At 35.4% G+C, this 27,553-nt stretch overlaps 1 protein-coding gene across 2 annotated transcripts in view; it reads left to right on the forward strand.

Annotated features, from left to right (window-relative positions):
• BRWD3 (bromodomain and WD repeat domain containing 3) overlaps positions 1-27,553 on the forward strand; it is a 136,173-nt gene that overhangs the window by 40,698 nt on the left and 67,922 nt on the right. For both annotated transcript variants that reach the window (XM_004442078.3, XM_087426513.1), the window contains exons 7-12: positions 15,150-15,310; positions 16,860-17,081; positions 21,155-21,255; positions 21,999-22,069; positions 23,011-23,111; positions 25,651-25,691. In XM_004442078.3, coding sequence (XP_004442135.1) covers positions 15,150-15,310; positions 16,860-17,081; positions 21,155-21,255; positions 21,999-22,069; positions 23,011-23,111; positions 25,651-25,691 — 697 coding nt within the window. The remainder of the gene's footprint in view (positions 1-15,149; positions 15,311-16,859; positions 17,082-21,154; positions 21,256-21,998; positions 22,070-23,010; positions 23,112-25,650; positions 25,692-27,553) is intronic.

Here is a 27,553-nt window from a genome sequence, read left to right on the forward strand (position 1 = left end):
TGTCTTTTTTTCTAAAAGCTTGATAGTTTTACATTTAATTCTATGATCCATTTTGAGTTAAATTGTGTAAGGTATGAGGTTTGGATGGAGGTTCGTTATTTTTTACCAATGGATGTCTAATTGCTCCAGTACCATTTGTTGAAAAGGTTATTCTTCCTCCATTGAATTTGATTTGCACTTTTTTAAAACATCAATTAAGAATATTTGTGTGGATGTATTTCTTGGTCATCTGTTCTGTTCCATTGATCTATGTGTTTATCTCCTCACCAGTACCACATTATTTTGATTACTGTAAAGGCATTCCTTGTTTTATTGCTCTTCACTTCATTGCACTCCAGAGATTGCATTTTTTACAAGACTCTCCTCCAGCATAAAGATTACAACTCACTAAAGGCTCAGATGATAGTTAGCATATTTTAGCAATTAAGTGTTTTTAATTAAGGTATGTACCTTGTTTTTTTTAGACATAATGCTATTGCACACTTAATAGACTATAGCATAGTATAAACATAACTTTTATATGCACTGGGAAACCAAAGAATTCGTGTGACTCTTTATTGCGACACTCACTTTATTGTGACACTCGCTTTATTGCGGTGGTCTAGAACCAAACCCGCAGTATCTCTGAGGTATGCCTGCAACTACATAGTCAGCATTAACATGGGAAAGAGTAATCCCTTCCACTTTATTTTTTGTTAAGATTGTTTTCAATATTCTAGGCCCAGTGCCTTTACATATAAATTTTAGAATAAGCTTGTCAATTTCTGCTAAAGCCTTTGACAGGAATTGTGTTAAGCCTGTAAATCAGTTTGGGAGAATTGACATGTTCACTCTGTCAAGCCTTTTAATCCATGAATATGGTATGCCTTGCCATTTATTGACATCTTCTTTGGTTTCTTTTTTGTGTATGTGTGAGGAAGATCAGCCCTGAGCTAACATCCATGCCAATCCTCCTCTTTTTTTGCTGAGGAAGAATGGCCGTGGGCTAACGTCTGTGCCCATCTTCCTCCACTTTATATGGGACGCCGCCACAGCATGGTTTGACAAGTGGTGCATCGGTGCGTGCCTGGGATCCGAACCCAGGCTGCCAGCAGTGGAGCACGTGCACTTAACTGCCACGCCACGGGGCCGGCCCCTTCTTTGGTTTCTTTTATCAGCATTTTGTAATTATAGCATACAGATATTTAACATGTTCTGTCAAGTGTATATCCAAGTATTTAGTTTTTTTGGAGTGATTGTAAATGGTATTGTGTTTTTAATTTTGGTTTCTGTGTATGTTGTTAGTGTATAGAAATGCAATTGATTTATGTGTCTTGATCTTATTTCCTGCAACCTTGCTGAGCTCACCTATTATTTCTAGGAGTTTTCAATCTCTTTTTAAACATATTCCATCCTGCTTTTTTTATACTACATTTTTGGCCTTGGATATTAATTAAGTTCTGGGTTTGTTTGGGCTAGAATTTAAGGTTTGGAGTGAAACCTGTTATAGTCATTGGAACATAGTTTACCCATTGGGGCACATGATAATTTTTTAAAATTTTCCTCTCATGTTCAGGAAAGCTATTATAGAATATTGGTTAAGAGATCAGCCTCTGTAGTCAGATTGCCTGGGTTTGAATCCTGGCTCTACCACTTACTAGTTTGCGATCTTGGAGAAATTACTTAACCCCTGTATGCCTCAATTTCACATCTTTAAGAAGGGGATATTAATAGTACTCACTTTCTAGGATTAAATAAGTTAAACATATAAAGTGCTTAGCACAGTGCCTGGCACATAAAAAGTGTTAAGTAAATGTTAAGTTTTATTATATAAGAAGAGATTTTTTTGTGCGGACTTTGTTCAGAAAAGTATGGGTAATATTTTTGTATGTATTTTATCATTTTCTTTAGCATAGAGATCACTATCCATTAGAGTCACTAATGTAAGTACCAAACTTCCTCCCACCCCATTCATTTTGGAATGTGAGATCAGAGATCCCAGAGAGGAAAGGAAAGGGAAGAGGAATAAGGAACCAAGCTTCACAGGAACTAAGCCTACTGTGCTAGACATTCCACAAAATTCACCTCACTTAATTCTCAAGATAGGTGGTATTTTGCCTATTTTATAGATTGTATAGATAAGGAAGAAGCTAGGCCACTTGTTCTTTTCTCAATACTATGTTGCCTTTTTGCTACATCATGCTGCTAAAATAGGGGGAATTGGTAAAGTCAGAGCCAACTCTGCCAGCACCTATTGAGCTACTTGCCTGGCTCATTGATTTTTTCCCACAGGATTACTACGTATTACGTTCTTTGCCCCTGCTCCTCCCCCACCCAATCACATGTCCCCATGGTTTACCTCTTTGTATTGAATAGCAACTTGGTACCCAGAAAAACAAGGGGGCGAGTTTACTGCTTTAGACCCATCAATATCTTTTATTTGTTGAGAGGTAAACATTGCTGATATATTTAAACATAAAGCACTAACTGAGAGGCAGCTGTGGATTAAGAAAAAGAACATTGGACCCAAGTTCAAGCACCTTCCTTCTCTGTCAATTATTACCTGTATGGCTTTGGAAAACTTGCTTCACCAATCTGGTTGTAATTTTTTTATCTGTAAAATGAGTGATTGGACTAAAAATGAATCTTTAAAGTCCCTTCAAGCTCTAACAAAATTCTATAATAGACACTAGTTCAAAGAGAGAAAGGCAAAACATGGCTACACGTAAACTACTTCCTAGGGCCTCAGAAATGGAGATTAGCTTCTCAGTATCTTCACTAGTGTTGGCTTGCATTTTTTTCTTTCTTTCTCTCTCTTTCTCTCTTTCTTTCTCTCTTTCTCTCTCTCTCTCTCCCCCCCTTCCCTTCCCTCCCTATCCTTCCCTTCCCTCCCTTCCCTTCCTTTCTTGAGGAAGATTGGCCCTGAGCTAACATCTGTGCCAATCTTCCTCTATTTTGTATGTGGGATACCTCCACAGCATGGCTTGATGAGTGGTGTGTATGTCTGTGCTCGGGATCCAAACCCATGAACCCTGGGCCGCCGAAGTGGAGCACAGAAACTTAACCAGTGCACCATAGGGCTGGCCTATTTATTTATTTATTTATTTATTGATTGATTGATTGATTGATTGTGAGGAAGATCAGCCCTGAGCTAACATCCATGCCAATCCTCCTTTTTTTGCTGAGGAAGACTGGCCCTGAGCTAACATTTGTGCCCATCTTCCTCCACTTTATGTGGGACGCCACCACAGCATGGCCTGACAAGTGATGCATCGGTGCATGCCCAGGATCCGAACCCCGGGTCGCCAGCAGAGGAGCGCGAGCACTTAAGCGCTATGCCACAGGGCTGGGCCCTATTTATTTTTGAAAAATGAAAATTGTGTATATTTAAGGTGTACAAAATGATGTTTTGATATATGGCTACGTTGTGAAATGATTACCACAATAAAAAAAAATTAACGTGTCCCTCACCTACCATAGTTAACATTTTGTTGTGTGTATGATAAGAACACTTGAGATCTACTCTAGCAAATTTCCAGTGTACACTACATTGACTATAGTTACATTGCTGTATATTTGGTTTTCAGAATTTTTTTCATTTTATAACTGAATGCTTGTACCCTTTGATTAGTATCTCCCCTTCTCCTCCAGCCCCCAGCCTCTAGTAACCACCACCACCATTCTATAGATTGTTACTATGAATTCAACTTTTTTTCTTTTTAGGATTCCACATATAAGTAAGATCATGTGATATTAATTTTTCTCTGTCTGGCTTATTTCACTTAGCATAATGTCCACCAGGTTCATGCATGTATCGCAGATAGTAGGTTTGCAATTTCTTATTGTCAAAGGCAGGTGTTTTTCCTGTCTCCTACATTTCCTATGTCTAGAATTAAAGAGCACAATACTCAGTTACATTTTATTTTTTTATTTTTTATTTATTTTATTCTATTTATTTATTTATTTTTGTTTATTGAAGTAACATTGTTTTATAACATTGTATAAATTTCAGGTGTACATCATTATACTTCTATTTCTGCATAGATTACATCATGTTCACCACTCAAATACTAATTACAACCCATCACCAAACACATGTGCCGAATTATCCCTTTCGCCCTCCTCCCTCCCCCCTTCCTCTCTGGTAACCACCAATCCAATCTCTGTCTCTATGTGTTTGTTTATTGTTGTTATTATCTACTACTTAAATGTAAATCACAATGAAAATTTCTTAAGGATAGAGAAAATGAGTAGAAATATTAAATTTCTAATTGTACCTGTGGGCAGCTGTCTCTTAATATGGTTGAATCAAAAGCTTATTTGAACCTATGCTTTCTACAAAAATGGGCCTTTTTAATGCACTTTTTAAATTGAAATACATTTGACATATAACATTGTGTAAATTTAAGGTGTACAACATGTTAATTTGATACATTTATATATTGTAATATGATTGCCATTGTAGCAATAATTAGCACCTCTATCACATTACATAATTATCATTTTTTAATGGTTGGAATAATTAAGTTCTAGTCCCTTAGCAAGTTTGATGATAATAATACAAAATTGTTGTCTATATTCACTATACTGTGCTTTAGATCCCTAGGACTTATTTACTACTTTTTGCAAGTTTGTACCCTTAAACAACATCGGTCCTGTCCCTCTACCTCCCAGCCCCTGGTAGCCACCATTTTACTCTCTGTGTAAGTTTGGCTTTTTTAGATTCCGCGTGTAAGTGATATCATACACTACTTGTCTTTCTCTGTCTGAGCTTATCTCAGCATAATGTGCTCAAGTCCATTCACGTTGTCACAAATGGAAGGATGCCCTTCTTTCTCATGGCTGAATAATATTCCATTGTGTGTGTGTGTGTGTATATATATATATATATATATATATATACACACACACCCCACATCTTCTTTATCCATTCATCCCTTCATGGACACTTAGGTTGTTTCCACATCATGACTGTTGTGAATAACACTACAATAAATATAGGAGTGCATGTATTTCTACAACATCCTATTTTCATATCCTTTGGGTATATACCCAGAAGTGGAATTGCTGGGTTATATGGTAGTTCTATTTATAATTTATTAAAATTTATATTTATTAAAATTTAATTTATTACCCCCATATTGTTTTCCATGGTAGCTGAACCAACTTACATTTCTACCAACAGTGAACAAGGGTTCTCTTTTCTCCACATCTTCGTCAGCACTTATCTCTTTTTTTTTTTTTTTTTTTTTAAAGATTTTATTTATTTATTTTTTCCCCCCAAAGCCCCAGTAGATAGTTGTATGTCATAGCTGCACATCCTTCTAGTTGCTGTATGTGGGACGCGGCCTCAGCATGGCCGGAGAAGCGGTGCGTCGGTGCGCACCTGGGATCCGAACCCAGGCCGCCAGCAGCGGAGCGCGCGCACTTAACCACTAAGCCACGGGGCCGGCCAGCACTTATCTCTTACTTGTTGATAATAGCCATTCTAACAGATGTGAGATGGTATGTCATTGTTGTTTTGATTTTTTTTTTTTAAAGATTTTATTTATTTTATTTTTTTCCCCCCAAAGCCCCAGTGGATAGTTGTATGTCGTAGCTGCACATCCTTCTAGTTGCTGTATGCGGGACTCGGCCTCAGGATGAACGGAGAAGTGGTGCCTCGATGCGCACCCGGGATCCGAACCCGGGCCACCAGCATCGCAGCGCGCGCACTTAACCACCAAGCCACAGGGCCGGCCCTGTTGTTTTGATTTGTATTTCCATGATTATTATTGATGTTGAGCATGTTTTCAGGTACCTGGTGGGCAGTTGGATGTTTTCATTGGAAAAATGTCTATTTAGTTCTTCTGCCCATTTTTTAAATCAGATTATTTGTGTTTTTGTTATTGAGTTCTATGAGTTCTTTATGTATTTTGGATTTTAACCCTTTGTCTGATATATTGTTTGCAAAAGTTTTCTCTCATTCTGGAGGTTGCCTTTTAATTTTGTTGATTGTTTCTTTTACTGTGGAGAAGCTTTGAAGTTTGATGTAGTCTGACTTGTTTATCGTTGCTTTGGTTCTTTGTGCTTTTGGTGTCATATTTGAAAAATCATTGCCAAGAGCAATGTCAAGGAGCTTCTTCCCTACCTTTTCTTCTACGAGTTTTATGGTATCAGGTCTTATGTTTAAGCCTTTGATCCATTTTGAGTTAATTTTTGTGAGTGCTGTAAGATAAAGATAGGGTTCCAGTTTCATTGTTCAGCATGTGTTTATCCAGTTTTCCCAACACCATTTATTGAAGAGACTATCCTTTCCCCATTGAGTGTTCCTGGCTTCCTTGTCAAGTATTAGTTGACCATATATCTAGGGTTTCATTCTGGGCTCTCTATGTTGTTTCATTGGTCTGTGTGTCTATTTTTATGCCAGTACCATACCATTTTCATTAGTGTAGCTTTATAGTTTATAGTATAGTTTGAAATCAGGAAGTGTGATACCTCTGGCTTGGTTCTTTCTCAGGATTGCTTTGACTATTCAGGGTCTTTTGTGGTTCCATACAAATTTTAGGATTGTTTTTTTCTATTTCTGTGAATTATGCCATGGAAATTTTGATAGGAATTGCAATGAATCTACACATGGCTTTGGTAGTATGGACATTTTTACAATATTCATTCTTCTGATCCATGAACATGGAACATCTTTCCATTTGTTTGTGTCTTTGATTTCTTTCGACAGTCTTGTAGTTTTCATTATACAGATCTTTCACTTCCTTGGTAAAATTTATTCCTAGGTATTTTATTGTTTTTGATGCTATTGTGAATGGGATAGTTTTGTTTGCAGATGTTGCATTTTTAGTGTATAGAAATACAAGTGAGGGGGCCGGCCCAGTGGCATAGCAGTTAAGTGCGTGCGCTCTGCTGTGGCAGCCCGGGGTTCACAGGTTCGGATCCTGGGCGCGCACCAACACACTGCTTGGCAAGCCATGCTGTGGCGGCGTCCCATATAAAGTAGAGGAAGATGGGCAGAGTTGTTAGCCCAGGGCCAATCTTCCTCAGCAAAAAGAGAAGGATTGGCATCGGATGTTAGCTCAGGGCTAATCTTCCTAATCTTGTTTACTTTCAGATGTTTTTATGTCACTTATTAGTGTATTTTCATTTCAACTTGAAGAACACTTTTCAGCATTTCTTTGAAGGCATGTTCTAGTGGTGGTGAATTCCTACAGTTTTTGCCCTTCTGGGAAAACCTTTATTTCTCCTTCGTACCTGAAGGATAACTTTGCCAGATAAAAATTGCCAGCCAGGAATATTTTATTTTTCAACACTTTGAATATTTCATTCCCTACTCTTCTGGCCTAAAGTTTCTGCTGAGAGATCCACTGATAGCCTATTGGGATTTCCTTTGTAGGTTACTTTCATTTTTTCCCCCTTGCTACCTTTAATATTCTTTATCATTGATTTTGAAATTTTCGTTATAATGTGTCTTGTAGAAGGTCTTTTTGCATTGAGATAATAGGGTGTTTTATTAGCTTTGTGGACTTGTATGCCTGTCTTTTCCCAGGATTGGGAAGTTCTCAGCTATTATTGCTTTAAATAAACTCTGCCCCCCTTCCCTTTCTTCTCCTTCTGGTACACCAGTTATTCTTATATTTGCCCTTCTCATTAAATCCAATAGCTTGTGTAAGGTTTCTTTGCTTTTCAATTCTTAGTTCTCTCTTCTCTTCTAATTGAATTATTTCTATATTCCTATCTTCCAAGCCATTCATTCTTTCTTCTATTTGGTCTTCCCTGTTACCAATGCATTTTATTGCGTTCTTCATATTATTAATTGAATTCTTTAGCTCCAGAATTTCTGGAGAATTATAGGCTTGCATTGGATCCACAACTTCCACTTAGGTCCTATCTGCCCACTTTTTGATGCACAGTTGGGGAGAAATCTCCCAGGTGTCCTGGTGTAATGTATAGTGACACTAGTGTTCAGCTATGCATGTCCAATTAGTTGTTAATCAAAGAGGAGAGAAAATAGGAACCATTCATCTGCCTTGATGCTGACATCACTCTCCTAATGCACTTTAAATTTGGATTCTGCTATTAATACTTGTGTCCTAGCAGGAAATGATGTGGAGTATGAGATTCTGTAAGAAATACTCATTTTAATTCTAAAATTAAAATTTTAATTTTCAAATAGCTCCCCCAATAAACTAGGACTCTTAAAATATTTTAGAAATCTAATTCAAATTTTTCCTTATTAAGTATATAAAATATCAAACCTTAAATTTAGTATAAAATAAATATTTTATACTTTATTACCACTTTTCTACTTTCCTCAATTTTTTTTTAAAGTTTTTTTTTTTAATATTTTATTTATTTATTTTTCCCCCCAAAGCCCCAGTAGATAGTTGTATGTCATAGCTGCACATCCTTCTAGTTGCTGTATGTGGGACGCGGCCTCAGCATGGCCGGAGAAGCGGTGCGTCGGTGCGCGCCCGGGATCCGAACCCGGGCCGCCAGTAGCGGAGCTCACGCACTTAACCGCTAAGCCACGGGGCCGGCCCCTCAATTTTTAAATTATTTACTACTTTACAATTTTTGTCCTCTCTACCTGTTATATAATTTTTTCAGTATGTTTCAACATATGCTTTCTGATCTTTTTTGGTTCTAATAATGTTCTGTCTTTCATATATGAAGATAATAGAAGGGAATGTGCTTTGAGGTGTTTTTCAGAGAAGTTATGCATTTGCAATGATCCTTCTGTTTCTTCTTGCTTACTGACCTAGGCGTTTTGATATGATTGACTGAATTTAGGAGAAGAGACTGTGGTCTTGAACTATTTTAGGAATAAGCTGCTGTACTAATAAAGTTTTCTTAGTACAACAACCCTGCAATAAATCCTTGATTTGAATTTATTGTTATTAAGCTAAGTGTCCTTGTTATTGAGTCTTGCGGTTTTCTTTTTTTGTTTTGTTATCATCATTTAATATTTGGGAGTCTAGTCAGGGCAGTAAATAGTATATCTTGTACCACACTCAACAAATGTTCTAAAATGGAACTTTTTTCTAACACTAGGATTTTAACAGGTTATTGGTAGTGTTTTTTTCCTATAAGATGTTGGGATATGTCAGTAATGGAGAGGATAATGAAGAAAGGAGTAACATAAGAAAAGAAGCACATCTTTGTAATAAATTCAGGATGCCACAGAGTGAGAAAGGCAAAGCTATTATTGAAGACTACATGAAAAAAGTCAGTCTGGTTTGAACTTTATTAATTTGGGTTACAGTGTCCCATATTGTAATTTTGAAACAAATAGAATTTGAATATGTGAAATGGTGTTTTAGTATCCAACATACACTAGAATATCATACACTTCAAATTGTGACATTTTTCTATTCCTTTTTTTCAATGGCCATTCAGTATTCTTAATTTCTAAAGGTAATTCAATAGCATTTAAAATGTTAATAGAAAAAAATGACAAATTTCAGGAGAACTTTTATATGAATTTTATTCAGTTTTAATTAATTCCTTAATATGTTCTTGATAAAATTTAAGGCTTCTTATGGGATAACCATTACCTTTTATTCTCTCCCTTTTACTGTTCATTACTACTTAATTGATATTGAGAAAGCACAAGAAATTAAACTGAAATCAATTATTTTTACTATTTGTTAGGGACATTAGTAAAATTACCCAATTAAAAAAAATGATATGATGAAGATAAGCACGTATAACATGGAAAAGATCCATAAAGGAGGAAGTGACCAGCGATTCACAAGATAAAACATTAGGGTTGGGTAGGATATTTATAGGTATTAGGTATAATGCAGCAAAGTGAACCAGAAAATTTAACATAGAGAGATACAAACCTGAAATGGTATTATTGCTTAAAATGTGATGAATGTTTATACTTGGTTCTAAAAAAAGAGATCTAATTGGAAGGTGAGGAGTAACGGTGGATTTTAAACATATTTAGAAATCCATAGGGCCTGCCCAGTGGTGCAAGGGGTTAAGTGCACACCCTCCGCTGCGGCAGCCCGGGGTTCTCAGGTTCGGAGCCCGGGTACACACCGACGCACTGCTTGGCAAGCCATGCTGTGGCGGCGTCCCATATAAAGTGGAGGAAGATGGCCATGGATGTTAGCTCAGGGCCAGTCTTCCTCAGTAAAAAAAGAGGAGGATTGGCAGATGTTAGCACAGGGCTGATCTCCTCACACAAAAAGAAAAAAAAAAAAAAAAAGAAATCCATAGACCAAAATATAGGTATACTGTGAAAAACAGTGGGTAAAGGTAAAAAGAGTGAGAAATCTATATGGGATTATACTATAGACTGGACAGTATAGATGATGCTTTCCTCATGGAGAGGTAAAGAAGCGGGATACTTTACCTTTAGATCAAACTAATGCTTGATTTTCCCCCATTCCTCCCTACTGCAACTATAGCTATTATGTTGAGCCATTTAAGATCACTATTTTCTTTATGTAGAAAATGATTGAATATCAACAATTGTATATGGTTTGACCCATATAGGAATACCCCAAAACACCTTTCAAGTTCAAATTAACATGGAGGAGGAACCTATAGATTTTAGAAAGGAATAGCTGGTATAAATTCATTGGTGAAACGTAAGAGCTGGAGATAACCATATTTTGTTTTAGTTTTCTCTATCAAAGAGAATGATCTCTAAACTGTAAAGAGTAGAGCAAGCACGGTTAAAGAAAAGAAAACCCAAGATACATGAGTACCTAACTGTTTTAAGAGGCTCAAGTGAATTAAATCCTGATATATTGAAATAATTTTCACTGGCAGGTATTTTTTGTGAAATCAGAGTGGACAGGAGAAATGGAAATTACCCAATGGACAAGTATGCAAAAGGGAACAAAGAGTAGATTCTAGAAATTGTATATTGGTGAACTTAGGTTTAACCCCAGGCAAAATTTTAGACAGGTTTATTGAACAGGTGGTTTGTGTACTCTTAGAAAAGAAAGAACTTATCACTAGGAACTTAATATGTTTACTAAGAAAGAATGCCAAACTAACTTTATTTCCTCTTTAATCTGATCAATAGATAGTAGAAGGAAGCTGTTTTAGAAAAGTAACATAGACTTTGCAGTCTTAAATTGCATTCACAGCAGTATAGTTGAAAATAATCCACTGTACTCTGTGCTGATGAGGCCACTGGAAGTTTTGCTCAGCTCTTGTTATTTTAAGAGGCTCAGACATTGATGAACTAGAGACTTCTCAGAAAAAAAGCAACCACAGTAGTATTTACGGTGAAAGAGTGTTTTTCTATTGGAGATGATAGGAAAGAGAAGTGTTTGTAAATTATGGCTGTGAGTAATGTAGAGGGGACTTCACATTTTCATTTTGAGAAGACTTAAAGCACAAATGATAGCTATCTTTAAATATTTCATGGGTTACCATGTAACAAAGGGATTTGACTTTTTTTAGTGTAGCTTCCAATGACAGAACCGCTATGACTCTCTGGAGGTTATAGGGAGACTGAGCTCAATTAAAGGTAGAATCTCCCCAAAATTAGAGCAGCTCAACTTGTGAATTGGCCATTTTTGAGAAATAATAATCTCTTTACTAGCAGTGTTTAGGCAGAGGCTGAATGACCGTCTGCCAGATACGTTATAGAAAGGATAATTTTGGGGGGAGGGAGGTTGGGCTAGAATTGGTGGTTCCCAAACTTAGCACAGTATCAGCAACACCTGCAGAGCTTATTAGAAAAACACACTTGGAGAGCTGTATATATTTCTGTAGATCGCTTTTCCCTTTAAAGTATCTTATTCATTTCTGAAATCGGGTAAATGATGAAACCTTCGTCCAGTGGAAGGTAAATTCCACAAGGATGAGGATCTTGTTTGACTTGTTTATAAGCTGTATTTCTAGTGTCTATCACAGTACTTAGCTCATAGTAGGTGGTCAACAAATACATGTTTTAAAGAAAGAAAGCAATTATTCCATTGATAGCTGTTTATTAATCTCTATGACTTAATAAATTTGTAAAATACACACAATAAGCCTTATCCTGCTCTTACTTGAATCTTTAAGCATTTTGGTCTATCACTGAATTAGTTCATATAGCTTATCTTTTTTTAGAGAACAATTTAGAAGCTTATCCTACAAAATTTCAAAGAAAAAATTTGGAGACATAAGAAATTCTGAATAGAATATTTTGTATTTAAATAAATTTTATACATATGTACATTTGACTAATTTATCTCCTAGTTGAATCTGTCAACATTGCTAAATACAAAGAAATGTATTGTGACATCAAGGATGTTTCTCTCAAAAGGGAAGTTCTTAAAGTATTTCAAGACAAAGTTGGCATGTTCACAACACTACTCAAGAGAAAATGCTTTATAGTTGATTGTTGGAACCTGACCATAACTATCTCAGCTCCCCAAAACACAGGTGTCATTAAATACATGCAGAGTACTATTTTTCTGAGGTTGCCAAATCCTTAACAACGGTGGATGGAGAAGCAGACATTTCGTTCTGACTAAAATTATGTTGATTGGTTGCCCTGTTTTAACCAGTGTTTTGAGAGTTGTATTGCCATTTTACTTTTGTGACTTTGTGGGGCTAAATTACGTAGTAAATAGAGGCTGAGATAACATTACTTACCCTTTGTAGTGTTTTTGAAATACTTAAGTAATTAGTCAAGGTAATGGGCAATGGGTGTGCATATTTTCATGATTCTTAAAGTGTATTCTCAAGATTATTTTTCAAATGGGTCATGTCACTTTATGGTGCATCTAGAAATGTAGATGTATACCAGTTCCAAGTAGTAATTGCTGGCATAGGTTTTAGAATTTTTAAAATGCTAATTTATTAGGTGTAAAACTATATTTTGTTGTTTTCGTTTAAATGTCTTTTGATAGTTGGCAAGAAAGTTGAACGTTTTCTGTGACTTACTTTATTATTTGTATTTCCTATATTATGACTTATCGGTTAATTTTCTTTATTCACTCATCTATTAGATCTTGATGGTGTTCTTATAGATGGTTAGTTTTATGTGTTTTAAAATGTTAAGACTGTCATATTTGTTGCAGATAATTTCCATTTTTTCTTTTAAATTATTAGTTTTCTTTGTAAAGGAGTCCTAAAAGTAAAAAGCTAATTTGTATACACTATAAAGATGCATCAAGTTTTCAGTAATTGTTCCTGACTTACGAGTTTGGGCCTGAGATACTAACTGTTAATGGGGTCAAGAATATTTTGTTTATATGCTTAGTTGTGTTCTTTTGGCCGTTGAGAAACTCAGATGTTTGTTGGATAAATGACTGGATTTCTGGTAGCTATTTACCTCTCCTCTCTCTTTTTCACTGGTTCTTTCTTTTTCTATCTCTGCTCCTCTTCTTAAAGTTGTTTTTCTGATTTTTTCTTCTTCTTGATGTTATTATTATTATTTTTAATACTTCAGGCAGTGGTTTTCAACCACTTTCCCCACCCCAGGAGATGTTTGGCAATTTCTGGAGATATTGTTGCTTGTCATGACTTGGTGGTGGTGGGGTGATACTAGCATCTAGTGGGTAGAGGCCAGGGATGCTGCTAAACACTCTACAATAGACAGACAGTCCCCCACAATGAAGAATCATCAGGCCCAAAGTGCCAATAGTTCCAAGGCTGAGAAACCTTGCCTTAAAGTAACACTTTTCCTCTATCTACTTATAAAGTATGGATAGAAAAAAGCAGAGCAGAAATAATGGTTGATTGTCTCAAGGAACTCAGACCTGTAAGAAATGTTTGACTGGATAAGGAAGATTACTAAAGTCTCAAAGTTATGGTGTTTGCTCTTTCCATCTTAGAGTTGTGGAAGTTTCTAGAGGTTGAGATGGGAAGCCGCTACCAAAAAGAAATCCTTTTACCTGGTACAGATGCTTATGGATTTTCTACCATTATTTACTCAGCATCTCACGGTGTTAGATAAATACTCAGATCTGTAATGTGTTCTTATGATTTGCATTCAACGTTTCATTGATTTTGCTATTCATCATTCATTTTTTGTCATTTTGTCAGTTTAACATGGCCAGTGGATCTACCTTTGCCAGAAAAAAAGACTTCATTGCTCTTAAGATTGAGACATTGAAAGATTGCGTGTTTTTGATTGTGGCATGGCTCTAATTTTGCTAATCTAGCTACAACTCAATTCTTGCCTTAATTTTGCCTTGCTTCAACATAAAGCTATTATTATTTGTACTGTATTATTTATGCACTATGATAAAATGTCACCTTGCCTCAAGGTGACTTTGAACTTACAAGGATCTTATATTTTGATTAAAATATAAGGTGTGGGATGTTAAATATTTTCAGTGTATAAGGGAAGACTGGAGGAATTTCACAGAGCAAGTGAGTGCTTGTAAATTCTTGCATGGGGATCAAGATCTCCATTTTAGGGAAGTGAACAGAATCCAGGTGATGTTTGTAGGGGAACTGTAAACTTTTGCTTTGTTCTGGCTGCTTTTTAAGAAAATTAAGAGTAGGGCAAAACAAACAAAAAAAAGGAGACAGGATCTAAGACGACCTCATAGGAGATGAAACCTCAGAAGTTCATTGGTAACTAGAGGGAGAGCCTGCAGTTTCAGAAACCAAAAAGAGAAGAACCTACAGACAAGCCTAGAAAGGATTGTTTGTTACTGAAAACCTATGTGGTATCATAGCTTCCTTTCTCTTTTCACTGTGTAAATCTCTTGTATTACTCTTGAATTTTTAGGGACAGCTGTACATGGGGTGGATGGGTGTGAGGAGGACATGGGGTGGATGGGTGTGAGGAGGTAAGACAGGAGTACATGAAATTCCCTATATAATTTTTAAGATGTATTATATTTAACCAAATACAGTTTTTATTCTAAAATTTCTTCATGTTATAATAAGATTTACCTATATATTTGAGGTGACAGTGTCTTTGACTACAGTGTACCAAGAAAGGCAAAACTTGAATGTACCTAAGAAAAGATAGTAAGGCAAACAGAAAATCAGACTTCTGGGATTTAAGAGTATGCTTAGTGCTTTGCAGTAGTGAACTTGAATTCATAAAATCATGAAATGTGTAATAGAATTTAGACTTCTCACAGGGTAGAATTGCTGTGGTGTGTGTAACCCTGTTTTGTCTCATCTTAATATTCATTTTTTATTCATGAAGTAGATTTTGCTTTAGGTTTTAACGAATGAATCTCCTATTTTATGTTTTCCAGTGAGTATCACCTCTGCCAGGCAATTAACCGGATGTAGTCGCTTCAGCCATATTTTCCCTTCATCTGCTTACCAGCACATTAAGATGCATAAGAGAATTCTGGGGCACTTGTCATCTGTCTACTGTGTAGCATTTGACCGAAGTGGGAGAAGAATTTTTACAGTGAGTTTAAAATTTATGATACTGTAGCATATTAAAGATTTACAACATTTGAAGCTAGATTTCATAGCATTCAATTACGCTTTGTAAGCAGTTCATCCTTTTTAGACACATGAATGCAACAAAAGATTAGTGGAAGTTGAAAATCTTTTCTCATTCTATATAAGTAAATGGGTGGACTATAATGCCCTCTATCTTTTGGGAAATCTAATTTAAAAAATTAAATCTTCAGAAGGCCTTATAGTCTAGAGATGGTTAATTTATGTGAAAAAAATTTACTTACTCAATTTCATTTGATTCCATTTTAGCAAACCTTTATTAAAATGCATTTTCCATTTGTGACTTAGTGTAATTGGTGCCAGTTTGGCTTAATTAATGATTACATCATCCTTATGGTTGAATAGGTGAATTACACAGTTGGTAATGAAGATATACAGTTATTGTGTATATCTTTCTTTGATTTTAGTACTAATTATTTTTAAAATTGGCTTTTTATTAACCAGATCATATTGCATGCTTTTTAGTACAAAATTATAGCACACCAATATTTCCAAGAAAAGGCTTAGTCTCACTGCTTCAGTACTAAGTTAATATAGAAGTATAGGGAAGGGCATAATTTTCTTTCTTTTTTTTTGTGAAGAAGATCAGCCCTGAGCTAACATCCATGCCAATCCTCCTCTTTTTGCTGAGGAAGACTGGCCCTGAGGTAACATGCGTGCCAATCTTCCCCCACTTTATGTGGGACACCGCCACAGCATGGCCTGACAAGTGGTGCGTCAGGATCCGAACCCAGGCCACTAGCAGCAGAGCGTGTGCAATTAACTGCTACGCCATAAGGCCGGCCCCCATAATTTTCTTTTTAAATTTCTATGCTACAACAAAGGAAATGGTTTGTATTTTGAAAAGTTATAACTCTTTGGAGTTCATTACAGACTTTTCAGTTGATGTTTTCATGACTCTAAATGCATCACTTAAGTATTTGGATGTTGATGATCATGATGATTGCCGTCTTTTTATTAACAGATAATTATTAAATAACTTATCTAGCACATTAGAGTAGAATTGCTTTTTACTATTTTTAAATCTCTTGAAAATCTCAGTAGGAAGTTCAATATAATATTTTCACCAGAGATTATTAACAAAGCCTCATATTTACTGAGAAATACATATAGACTTTAGGTTAAATTTTTAAGTATTTGTAGAAAAAATATTCAAGCAATTAAGAAAAAGGCTGTAAGACCTAAGGAAAGAAATAATGGCAGAGATAATGCCAAATCACTTAGATGAGTTAAAGATATTTTGAGTTGTCAGGATTGGTAGTAGTTTTGAGAGGAGTTCTTCACAAATGTCATTGTCAGTTTGGACAATGCTTTGTCAGTGCTATCATTTGGACATCGTTTATATTTCCTGCTAGATCCATATTATATGGAGAGAAGACACTAAAAATAAATGCTTGGGAGTAACTTAAATCCTCCCTTTGTCTTTTGGGTTTTTTGGGAGGGGGCGAGTTTCTGCTTTTTTGTAAATCTTTTGTCCTTTTGTGTTACTATAGGGTTCAGATGACTGTTTGGTGAAAATTTGGGCAACAGATGATGGACGCCTCCTTGCTACACTTCGAGGGCACTCTGCTGAAATTTCTGACATGGCTGTTAACTATGAAAACACTCTCATTGCCGCAGGCAGCTGTGATAAGGTTGTACGAGTGTGGTGTCTTCGAACTTGTGCACCAGTTGCAGTCCTTCAAGGACATTCAGCTTCTATTACTTCCATACAGGTAAAAAAAATGAAAAGACACCTCTAACATAGGTAATAAGGATGATAATTCTCTTGTTTTTTGTTACTGTTGTACGGAATGGCAACAGAAAAGTGTTGCTCTCTTAAGGGCTTAGTTCCCACTCTGCAGACAGGTATTTTTTAAAGTTCCTTTTTCATATAAGTCTATTCCCTTTAGAAATAAGTAAAAATATCATTGAAAGGGTTTTTCAAATACAATGTGAGATGTCTTATTCATGTCAATTGTACTTGTGAAGAGAGGAGAAGACTTGTAAATGCCTTAAGGAGCAACACTAATACCTGTTAGGATATAAACAGGTTCTAACTTGAATATTCACATATTTTGTGTTAATATTTAATGTAAGATATTTGTCAGTCAGATTTTGTGTGGGCGTGTATAGTTTATGGAAATTTTTGTTAGTTTCAGTCATTTCCTATTTCAACTTGATGTTTGACATACAATACATTGCCTTCTTTTAAATACTTGTCCATGTAGTGTTTTTATCAGATGTTGGTAGTGAAAGTCCTGGATACCCTCAAAAGAACTTAGTAAAACTAAGCTGAACTTTTGTTCTCTCTCTTTTTTTGAGAGCAAAACAGAGGAATCCTTCTGAAACTGTCTTTTACACTTTGGTCAAGGCAACCACTTTAGTGGATGAAATAATACTCCCCTTTACTTTATTCTTTAGTTGCTAAAAAGTATGCCAGTCAATTTTTCTGTGTTATTTAAATAATATATCACCTGTTTATGAGGAGCCAGCAAGAATTGGGTTCAATGTATATTGGATTTGAAAAATTTCATGTCAGAGTTTCTGATCAGTTGAAATTATTTTATGGATTTTGTTTTGGGTTACTTGTGTTCCCACCATCCTGTCTGACAGATAATTTCTAGAATTTGGAGATACTCTCATACAACATAAAAATAAATGACTGTTTATAGTCGAAAATGTTTATGATACTGTTTGGCTCATTTATAGTTTCATTTGCTAGTTTCTATCTCATTTCAATTACATGTGGGAGCACCCTAGAAATACATACATGGACCTCTTCTCGATCACATTATTTCCCTTAGTGATCTCATCAAGTCTCATGGCTTTGAATTTCATCTGTAGGCTGATGAGTCTCAAACTTATATTTTCATCTTAGGACCTATCTTTTAGTTCCATACTTGTATATTCAACTACCCACTTGGTATCATCACATGAATATCTACTAGGCATGTCAAACTCAACATATTCAACATTGAACTCCTATCTTCCCTCCTCAGATCTGCTCCTCCCAAAGCTTTTTTCATCTAAACAAATGGCAGTTTCATCCTTCCACTTGCTCAGAGTAGTCATCCCTGACTTTTTTCTTTCTCTTATATCTCATATCTAACTTGTTAGCAATCATGTTGGCTTTAACCTCAGAATATATTCAGAATCTGACAAATTCTCATGACCTCCAACATTACTACCCTATTTCAAACCACTATCATCTGTGATCTAGATTATTAAAATAGACTTCTAACTGATCTTCCTGCTTCTTCTCTTCCCTCTCTCCTGCCCTAGTCTAGGCTCTACAGGGCAGCCTGGTTGATTTTAAAATGGAAGTTAAATCATGTCACTGGAGCTCAGAACCTCAGTAACTTCCAAACTCAGAGTTAAAGCTGAAGTCTTTATATGACCCACAAGGCCTTACATTCTCAGCCCTTTGCGTTCTTTGACCTCATCTCCTACTACTTATTTCCTGTTTTGGTTCTACTTTAGCTGCTATCCACTCTACTTTTTTAGACCACTCTAGCTACATTCTTGCCTTTGCTCTTGCTGTTTCATGTCTTTGGAATGGTCTTCCATATGGCTTATTCCCTCACTTTTTAAATTCTTTGTGCAAATGTCACTTTCTCAGGGAGCCCTTCTTTGACCACCTTACCACTCTAAAATTGTAAATTGTCCCTCTCAACAGCACTCTGTATCTCTATTTAGTTTCATTTTTGTCCGTAGTAATGATCACCATTTAGTATGAATTCTGTATCCTTTATTTATTCTTTGCTACTTGACTGTCTCTATTAACATCATGGTGTATTATCCTTCCAGTTTCCTTCTTTCTTTTTTTTAACAAAATTGAGTTAAAATGGTATGATGTTAATAGTGGTTGCCTCTGGGTGGTGGGATTATAAGTAGCTTTTATTCTGTTTTTCTGTATGTCCGAAATTTTCTTCAATAAGTATGTATTAATTTGTATTCAGAAATGTACATATATATAGTGTTTTTATTTTTATAGTCTCTAATATGATTTCTCATTTAAAGACAATCCAGGGGCCGGCCCGGTGGCGCAAGCGGTTAAGTGCGCACGCTCCACTGCGGTGGCCCGGGGTTCGCCGGTTCGGATCCCGGGCGTGCACCGACGCACTGCTTGTCAAGCCATGCTGTGGCGGCATCCCATATAAAGTGGAGGAAGATGGGCACGATGTTAGCCCAGGGCCAGTCTTCCTCAGCAAAAAAAGAGGAGGATTGGCAGATGTTAGCACAGAGCTGATCTCCTCACAAAAAAAAAAAAATAAAATAAAAGATAATCCAATTAAGGTAGGTTAATAGGACCAATCCCCCTTTGTGATTGATGAATCAGTTTAAATAGAATGGGGATAATAAAGGTTTTAGTATTTCTTTAAACTTAATTAAATTATACTATTTCGTATTTAATTGTCTCATTCCCATAGATCAGAGATCAGCAAATTTATGGGCCAGATAGTAAATATTTTAAGCTTTGCAGGCCATGTGGTGCCTCTTACAGCTACTTAACTCTGTTGTTACAGTGCAGAAGCAGCTATAGACAGTGTAAGGTGACTGTGTTCCGATAAAACTTTATTTACCGAAACTTTATTTATAGGCAGCAAGCTGGATTTGGCATGTGGGCCGTAATTTGCAGACTCCTGCTGTAGATTGTGGATTAAGCTTTCTAATGCAAGCTTCTGTATCTTAGAAATGAAAATATAGGCCTGGTTTCTGAGTACTGGTTTCTTTACTATACGTCAACTAATAATGGATAATATTAATTGGTAATTTTTGTTTGATTTAAACTCTGTAGTCTTTAGAAGTTCAGTACTTCCAAACAAGAAATCTAAATAAATGACTTCTAGTATCTACAATGAACATTTTCTTTTGATTTGAGTTCAAAATGTATTCAAATCCTATACATCTTGATCCTTAATCTTCATCTAAATGGAAGGTGCTCATTATCTCTGTTTGGGATTTTTAAAACTCATAGGCATGCTAGAGAGCCTGGTTTGATTTTCCACTTTTTCCTGTGTCCCAGGCATCAGGAGCCCAGTGGCTCTTCTCTTCTGTGTGACTCTCTTCTGACGACATGTAAAATACAGAGAGTCTGAGCCTGAGAATTCTACATGATAGAGGCCATCCATGGTCCATTTAGGGTAGTAGTCATCCTTTAAATTGGCAACTTAAGTATATTTTTTAATCTATTTTTTCTACAATGATACAGAGATTTGACCTATTTTACATTATTCATTAAAACAAATGAAAATTATTTAAATTTAAAATGGACAAAATTGATATCATACTTCATTGAAGTTGAAGTTTGAAGTAAAATATTAAAACCCAAATGCTTAGATTTTAACTTCTTAATCATTGATTTTAGATTTAATTCTAATGCCCTATTCATATGAACTATAAAAATTCCATAATTGTTGCTGTATAAGTATATATTTACCAGATTTGTAATGGTTTAACTAGTAATGACTTTGTTTTATCTTCATTAAAAGTAGTGAAATAATAATCTTAAAGTTTGATGTTGAATAATTTTAAAATAATTTTTTTTAGGACTAAAGTATTTTATCCTAAATTCAATGACTGACTTTTTTTTTTTTTTTTACAGTTTTTTGATATTCTAAATTTTTCTAAGGCATTCATTAATCTAAGAAATTTAAATAACTAATTTCTTGAAACTGAAATTCTTAAGTGAATTTGTTTAAACTGTATTTGTTAAAGTGATTATAATTTTAGAACATGCTATGTTTAAAATAAATTTCAACATGAAAACTTTCTATTTGAATTTAGAATTTCTTTTTATTTTTAGTTTTGTCCATCAACTAAAGGCACAACCAGATACCTCACTTCTACTGGTGCTGATGGAACAATCTGTTTCTGGCAATGGCATGTAAAAACAATGAAGTTTAGGTAAGTTTAGAATTGGGTTAGAAATTCTGTGAAAAATCAAGCATGTTCACTTTTCCTTATTGCCCTGAGAGATTCTTAATAGTCCATGTATTTAAGTATATAAATGTATGTGTCTTGGTGTGTATATATACATCCAACCTACTTCACTTTGATGTTAGAGATTTTAAAATAAAATTTTTATGAAGCCAATGTTAAAGAGACTCTTTAATTTATACACAAAATTTTAGTAAGGAATATTTGTTTCATTTCTTACTCCTGTAAGACGACTTTGAACTTCTCTTAATGGTAGTAGTAAGTGACATGGTAATTTGTCTGTAAAGCTAGAATAATAATGCTGATATCATAAAGTATATTTGCAAGGTTAAATGTGTTTTTAACCTGAATGATAAGAATAGTACTTATTGACCACTTCAATTTGTGGTTTCTATAATATTGGTGGTAAATCTGTCAACATCCAGCAGTGTGCTAAAATTCTTGCATATTAAATGAACATGATTGGGCCGGCCCCGTGGCTTGGCGGTTAGGTGCGCGCGCTCCGCTGCTGGCGGCCCGCGTTCGGATCCCGGGTGCGCACTGACACGCTGCTTCTCCGGCCATGCTGAGGCCGCGTCCCACATACAGCAACTAGAAGAATGTGCAGCTGTGACGTACAACTATCTACTTGGGCTTTGGGGAAAAAATAAATAAATAAAAATTATTAAATGAACATGATGAAAAATAAAAACATCTTACTTTTCTCTTAGAGATCGCCCAGTGAAATTTACTGAGAGATCCAGACCAGGAGTTCAGATATCTTGTTCATCTTTCAGTTCTGGTATGTGTAAAAATGGAGTGTTTTGAATACTCAAAATATTGAATGATCCAGTTGTAAAAGATATATTTTTCAATTTTGTGGAGAAAAAAATGCATATCTTTGAGTATTAATGGAAGCATACCAAAAATGTGAACCATAGGTTACAATAGATGGACCCTTGTGGACTTTAATTAACATGTAATAGCTTTTGAGTTCTTTTTCTTATTTATAATTAATATGTTTTTATATAATGCAGAATTTAGTTGGTAAAAAGTATAGCACCCCCCCAATTCATTAAAACCCTGCCCTGACTTTTCAGAGTTTACTGTGTCTCCATATAGAAGACACTTCTACAATGTGTAAACAGTGCTTTTCTAGTGCTGAGAATCGTACACTAGTTAAGCTTTTCTTTTGTTTTTTATTGTGGTAAAGTATAACATAATATTTACCATTTTAATAACCATTTTTAATGTACAGTTCTGTGGCAGTAAGTATATTCACATTGTCCTGCATACATTACCATCATCTATCTCTAAAATTTTTTCATCATCCCAGAAGCAGTTGAGTTTTTACACTTAACCACTGTAGCCACTATAAAAAGAACTATAGATATAGTAGATATAGGTCATTTTATAAATAATTTTGAAACATTATGTTTTTACATAAAATAAAAAGAAATGATATTCTTCAAGTCTGTAACCTTTAATGTTTATGATCTAAATGCCTGTATTTAATGTATAGTTGGTGGATTTTTGTTGGGTGAATGATATAGTTCTTCTTTAAATATTTCTCTTGCTTTTCTTGAATTTTACTTATTTTTCTCTGAAATGTTAGTATGTCTTTAATGATTAGAAGATAACCTTGTGCTTCTTGAAGGCTTTTTATTAATATAAGGTAGCTAAAGAAGCAATCAGAGGATTTTTAATGTTCCTTGGTACAAAGTTTGTTTTTTAATCCTCCAGGTGGTATGTTCATTACAACAGGTAGCACTGACCATGTGATCAGAATCTATTATTTGGGTTCTGAGATCCCTGAGAAAATTGCTGAATTAGAGTCACATACGGTAAGAGCAAAATGAGAAACTTAAATATATTGCTTTCTTATATAACACCCCTGGAAAATTGGTTTTATTTCTTCTTTTCTGATCTGTACCCTAATTTAATATAGATTAGTGCTGAACCCCATATGGTAATATGTCTCTTTAGTAATGAAGATCAGAGTGAAATTCTAGATTTGGTATGTTTATAGTATTTAAGACAAGTTCTATTTGACTATATGAAAAAAGAAAAATGTATATATTACAGTAATAGTTTATGAAAATCCTCTTTTAGCCTGCTGTATTTTATTAATTATATAAGCTGTTTGTTACTTTAAAATCTACACACTTATTAAAAGATGTATTAATTATGCCTTAGGAAAAAAGTTCTTTTTACTGAATTTAGCTTGTTGATCTTAGTGTGATTGTTTTCAGAATGCCATCAAAGACTGCTGAAATCTAATCCCACTTAGTTATCAATAACAGCCTTCCATACAGGGAACAGCTTTATGCCTGGGGTGATAGTCATTGGTGACTAGCACTTTTCCTCTCAAGCTATCTCCACTTCCCTGTGGCTTTTTTAGGAAGCTTGGAGCCACTATTGTTTATTCATATCCTTGTGTACCTTTCATCTCTTCCTCCTCTTTCTTTCCTTACCTTCTTCTCCAGATAATTATTTACTGTGGAATACAGCAATATTACTCTTTCAGCTCACTGTACATCTCACATGCCTCCTTGTCAAAGCTGTATAGTTAGCATTTGAATGCACTCAGCTTTGCAAGTCTTAATGCTACTGTTCTTACTACTGTTGACACCTCATTTGGAATAGTATTAGTGCACATCAATAAAACACACCCAGTTTCCCTGAAAGATGACCTTTATAAAAAGATGCTTTGTGAGATGTAGAATCAATCATGTTCCTGAAATTTGTAGTACAAAAGACCTCTGTTGGAAACCTTCTCCTTGAGCTTTTGGAAACAGCCTTCTGCTTTTTGTCCTGTCGTATAAACAGAATTGGACAATCTCCTTATGAAGAGTTACTGAACCAAGCTGAGCTCTCACCTTGGTATTACTTACTCTTAGATACTAACATCCTGGAATATTATGTAAATTGTGAAAGGAAAAACTTAGAAATATATAAAGATATCAATCTGAGACTATCCAGTGGGAGAAATCCTGTTATTCTAGAGCATGCAAAAGAGGCATCTTTACAGTTACCACTCAAGCAGGGTGTGTATACAAGTGCAGTCAAGTTTATTGAGAGCTGAGAGAGAAATAGGCAATAAATGGATGAGAAAGAATTGAGGGGGGAAAATATGAAGAAAAATTGATTAGCAGAGTTTTTTTGCAGGTGCCCAGCTAAGCAAAAAATGTCAGAAAACGTAAACATTCTCTGTTGAAATCAGTGGCGGCTTGGGCTGGCCCGGTGGCGCAGCGGTTAGGTGCACGCGCTCCACTTTGGCCTCCCTGGGTTTGCAGGTTCGTTCGGAACCCTGGCGCGCGCCAACGCATTGCTTGTCAGGCCATGTTGTGGCAGCGTCCTATATAAATCAGAGGGAGATGGGCACAGATGTTAGCTCAGGGCCAATCTTCCTCAGCAAAAAGAGGACGATTGGCGTCGGATGTTAGCTCAGGGCTGGTCTTCCTCAAAAAAAAAAAGAAATCAGTGGTGGCTTGTTAGTCATTGAAAATAAGATATCTTTTCAGAACATCTAAAACCAATTATTACAACTGGCAGTGAGAATCCAGAATCTGTCAGATAAATACTACAGTGAAATCATGGAACAGTATGAATCACACATACATATGAAGACAGTTTAATAATTTTTAAAAATGAAAAATAATTAAATACAAAGTATCTGAGCTTTTTATTAAAAATTAAGTTCAAATGTAGTTCAATTATTGAGTGGTTTGTGAAAATGTGTACAGCATTTGGGGATACATTTTAGCCTTATTATCAAGGAATAAAGAGAAGGAAAACACATTTTGGCCTACACTTTAATCTTCTCATCACTATAATACACATTATATTTGTCAAAGTATTGTTCAATATAAAAGAATATTCAAACAGCAGTATCTAAACAGTACCTAAAGACTGTCAGATGAATCCATTGTAAAATAATTAAATAAACCATGTAAGAAACAGGAAATGATTGATTTGTTTTCTGAAATTAAAAAAAAAAGTTAAGTTGGGAAATTTAATTCAACTACTTTTAAATCAATTATTTTAAGGTGGCATTTTAGATTAGTGTGCTGCCTTGTTATGGGGGACGTAATAAACTAATACCTATTCAGAACTATCTGTCTCTTGAGATTATGGTTTAGAAACAGGTTTGCTTATGTCTGGTTTGTCTCAAATTACTGCTGATAAAGTATTCCTCCTTAGTTAATGAATTGTTTCAACCTTCATTAATTTTTTTAAGAAAATCAGAGGTTTTTTAAAGAAAATTATAGTATTAAAAATCTGCTCCATGATGCTTTTGCACATGAATATGAGGGGAAGAGTACTTTATTAATTTTAAAAATAAATTAATTCTAACCAAAAATCTATTGTTTCATCTCTTAGGACAAAGTTGTTGCTGTTCAATTCTGTAACAATGGAGACAGGTAACTATGTACTACATATCTGTGTAAACAACTACGTGACATATTTTACCTCTGTTCCCTCAGAAGTAGCAAACTCTACTATAGATACGTTTTTTTTTTTCTTCTGTGAGGAAGATCAGCCCTGAGCTAACGTCCATACCAATCTTCCTCTTTTTGCTGAGGAAGACTGGCCCTGGGCTAACATCTGTGCCCATCTTCCTCCACTTTATATGGGATGCCACCACAGCCTGGCCTGACAAGCGGTGTATTGGTGTGTGCCTGGGATCTGAACCCCGGGCCGCCAGCAGTGGAGTGCGTGAACTTAACCACTATGCCACGGGGCTGGCCCCTACTATAGATACTTTATTTCTATCTAGTCATTTAGGCTGAAAGCTCTTGTCTATCTTTGATGACATCCTCACCCCATCTCTTCTAAACTCCCATCCAAGTAGTAGGCATAGTCTATCAGTTCTTCCTTTCTGAATGATTTCTTTTTTGTTTATTTTGCTTTTTCCATTTCTGTTATCACCCACCTTAGTCAAGGATTCCATCATTTGACCCATTGCCCTCAGTTTTCTTCTCCCTTCTAAATATATCCTGTCCATCTCTGCCAGCTCAGCATTGCTCTGTTCAGAAATCTTGAGTGTTTTCTCTTTGTCTGTAGAATAGAATTCAAATGTCTTAGTCTGGCATTCAGAACTCTCTAGCAACTTGGCTTAGAACTACATTTTTTTCTCATCTACTATTCCCCATATATAGATTCAGTCTAATTGATTTAATCATCATTCCTGTTATATCCCATATATATTCTTTCATATGTTCCTTTGCTTATACTTTACCTTACACCATTCTTACCCAGAAATATCATCCCCTTCCTTCCCTTCACTCCTTCTCTTTCCTTCCTACATCCTTTCTGTCCCTTCCACTGTCCGTCAGTCTATTTTCACTCTCCCTCCTGGATCTCTTCGTCCTATCTTCCTTTTAAGGTTTATGTCCACCTGAAGCCTTTCCTGACTGCTCCAGATTTTAGCTATCTTGTCTTCCTCTGAATATCTGTATCACTTATTGTTTCTACTATTCATGATACATATTTCCTATGTCTTTAAACTCAGAAATTATATACAGGTATTTGTATACCCTCCCAAATGTCTGATCCCAAAAAGGTGATAATCTACTCTGGCCTGAAAATTGACCTAGAATAGACTTAAAAATTTAACCACTTAGCATAAATTTGTATCCATATATGTCTATAAAGACTTTATGTGGATGACCATGTTTTATTTTAAAATATTTTTCGGACAGTGGGTGATTACTGTGATGAATTTGTTCATCTTTGTTAAATGCAAGAGTAAATAGTGATGGTCCACAAAGAATGACGTTTATATTAGGAATGAAAAAACCTTTAAATAATTTTTAAGGTTGGTTTATTGTGCTATACTGAGTTATACATTTAAAGGTTTGTACAGCTATGATTCTTTTCATGCTAGAAGAATCTGAATTTTTTAATTCCTTGTCTTTTTCCTTAAAGGGGAATCATTATTTTATCTTAATTAGTTATGTGGCCAATAAACATATCAAAAGATGCCCAGTTTTACTAATTATCAAAGAAATGCAATTTAGAATAACAGTTAAGAAGTTTTTTCTTTCATAATGACAAGATAATGAAGAATAACACACAATATTGCCACGGGCTTAGGGAAAATGGACACTCTACACCACTTTTGATGAGATTGTAGATCATTAAAAAAAAATACTTTTCAGGGAAATAATTTGGCAGCATGTATCAGATAAAGCTTTAAAAATGTGCCTCCCCTTTGGCTCAGCAAAGATATATATAAGGTTGTACAAAGGTGTGTATAGAGATAGGCATCACAACATTATTT

Source organism: Ceratotherium simum, chromosome X, assembly GCF_057802395.1.
Source record: "Ceratotherium simum simum isolate JZ-2026a chromosome X, ASM5780239v1, whole genome shotgun sequence".
NCBI classification, from domain to species: Eukaryota; Metazoa; Chordata; class Mammalia; order Perissodactyla; family Rhinocerotidae; genus Ceratotherium; species Ceratotherium simum.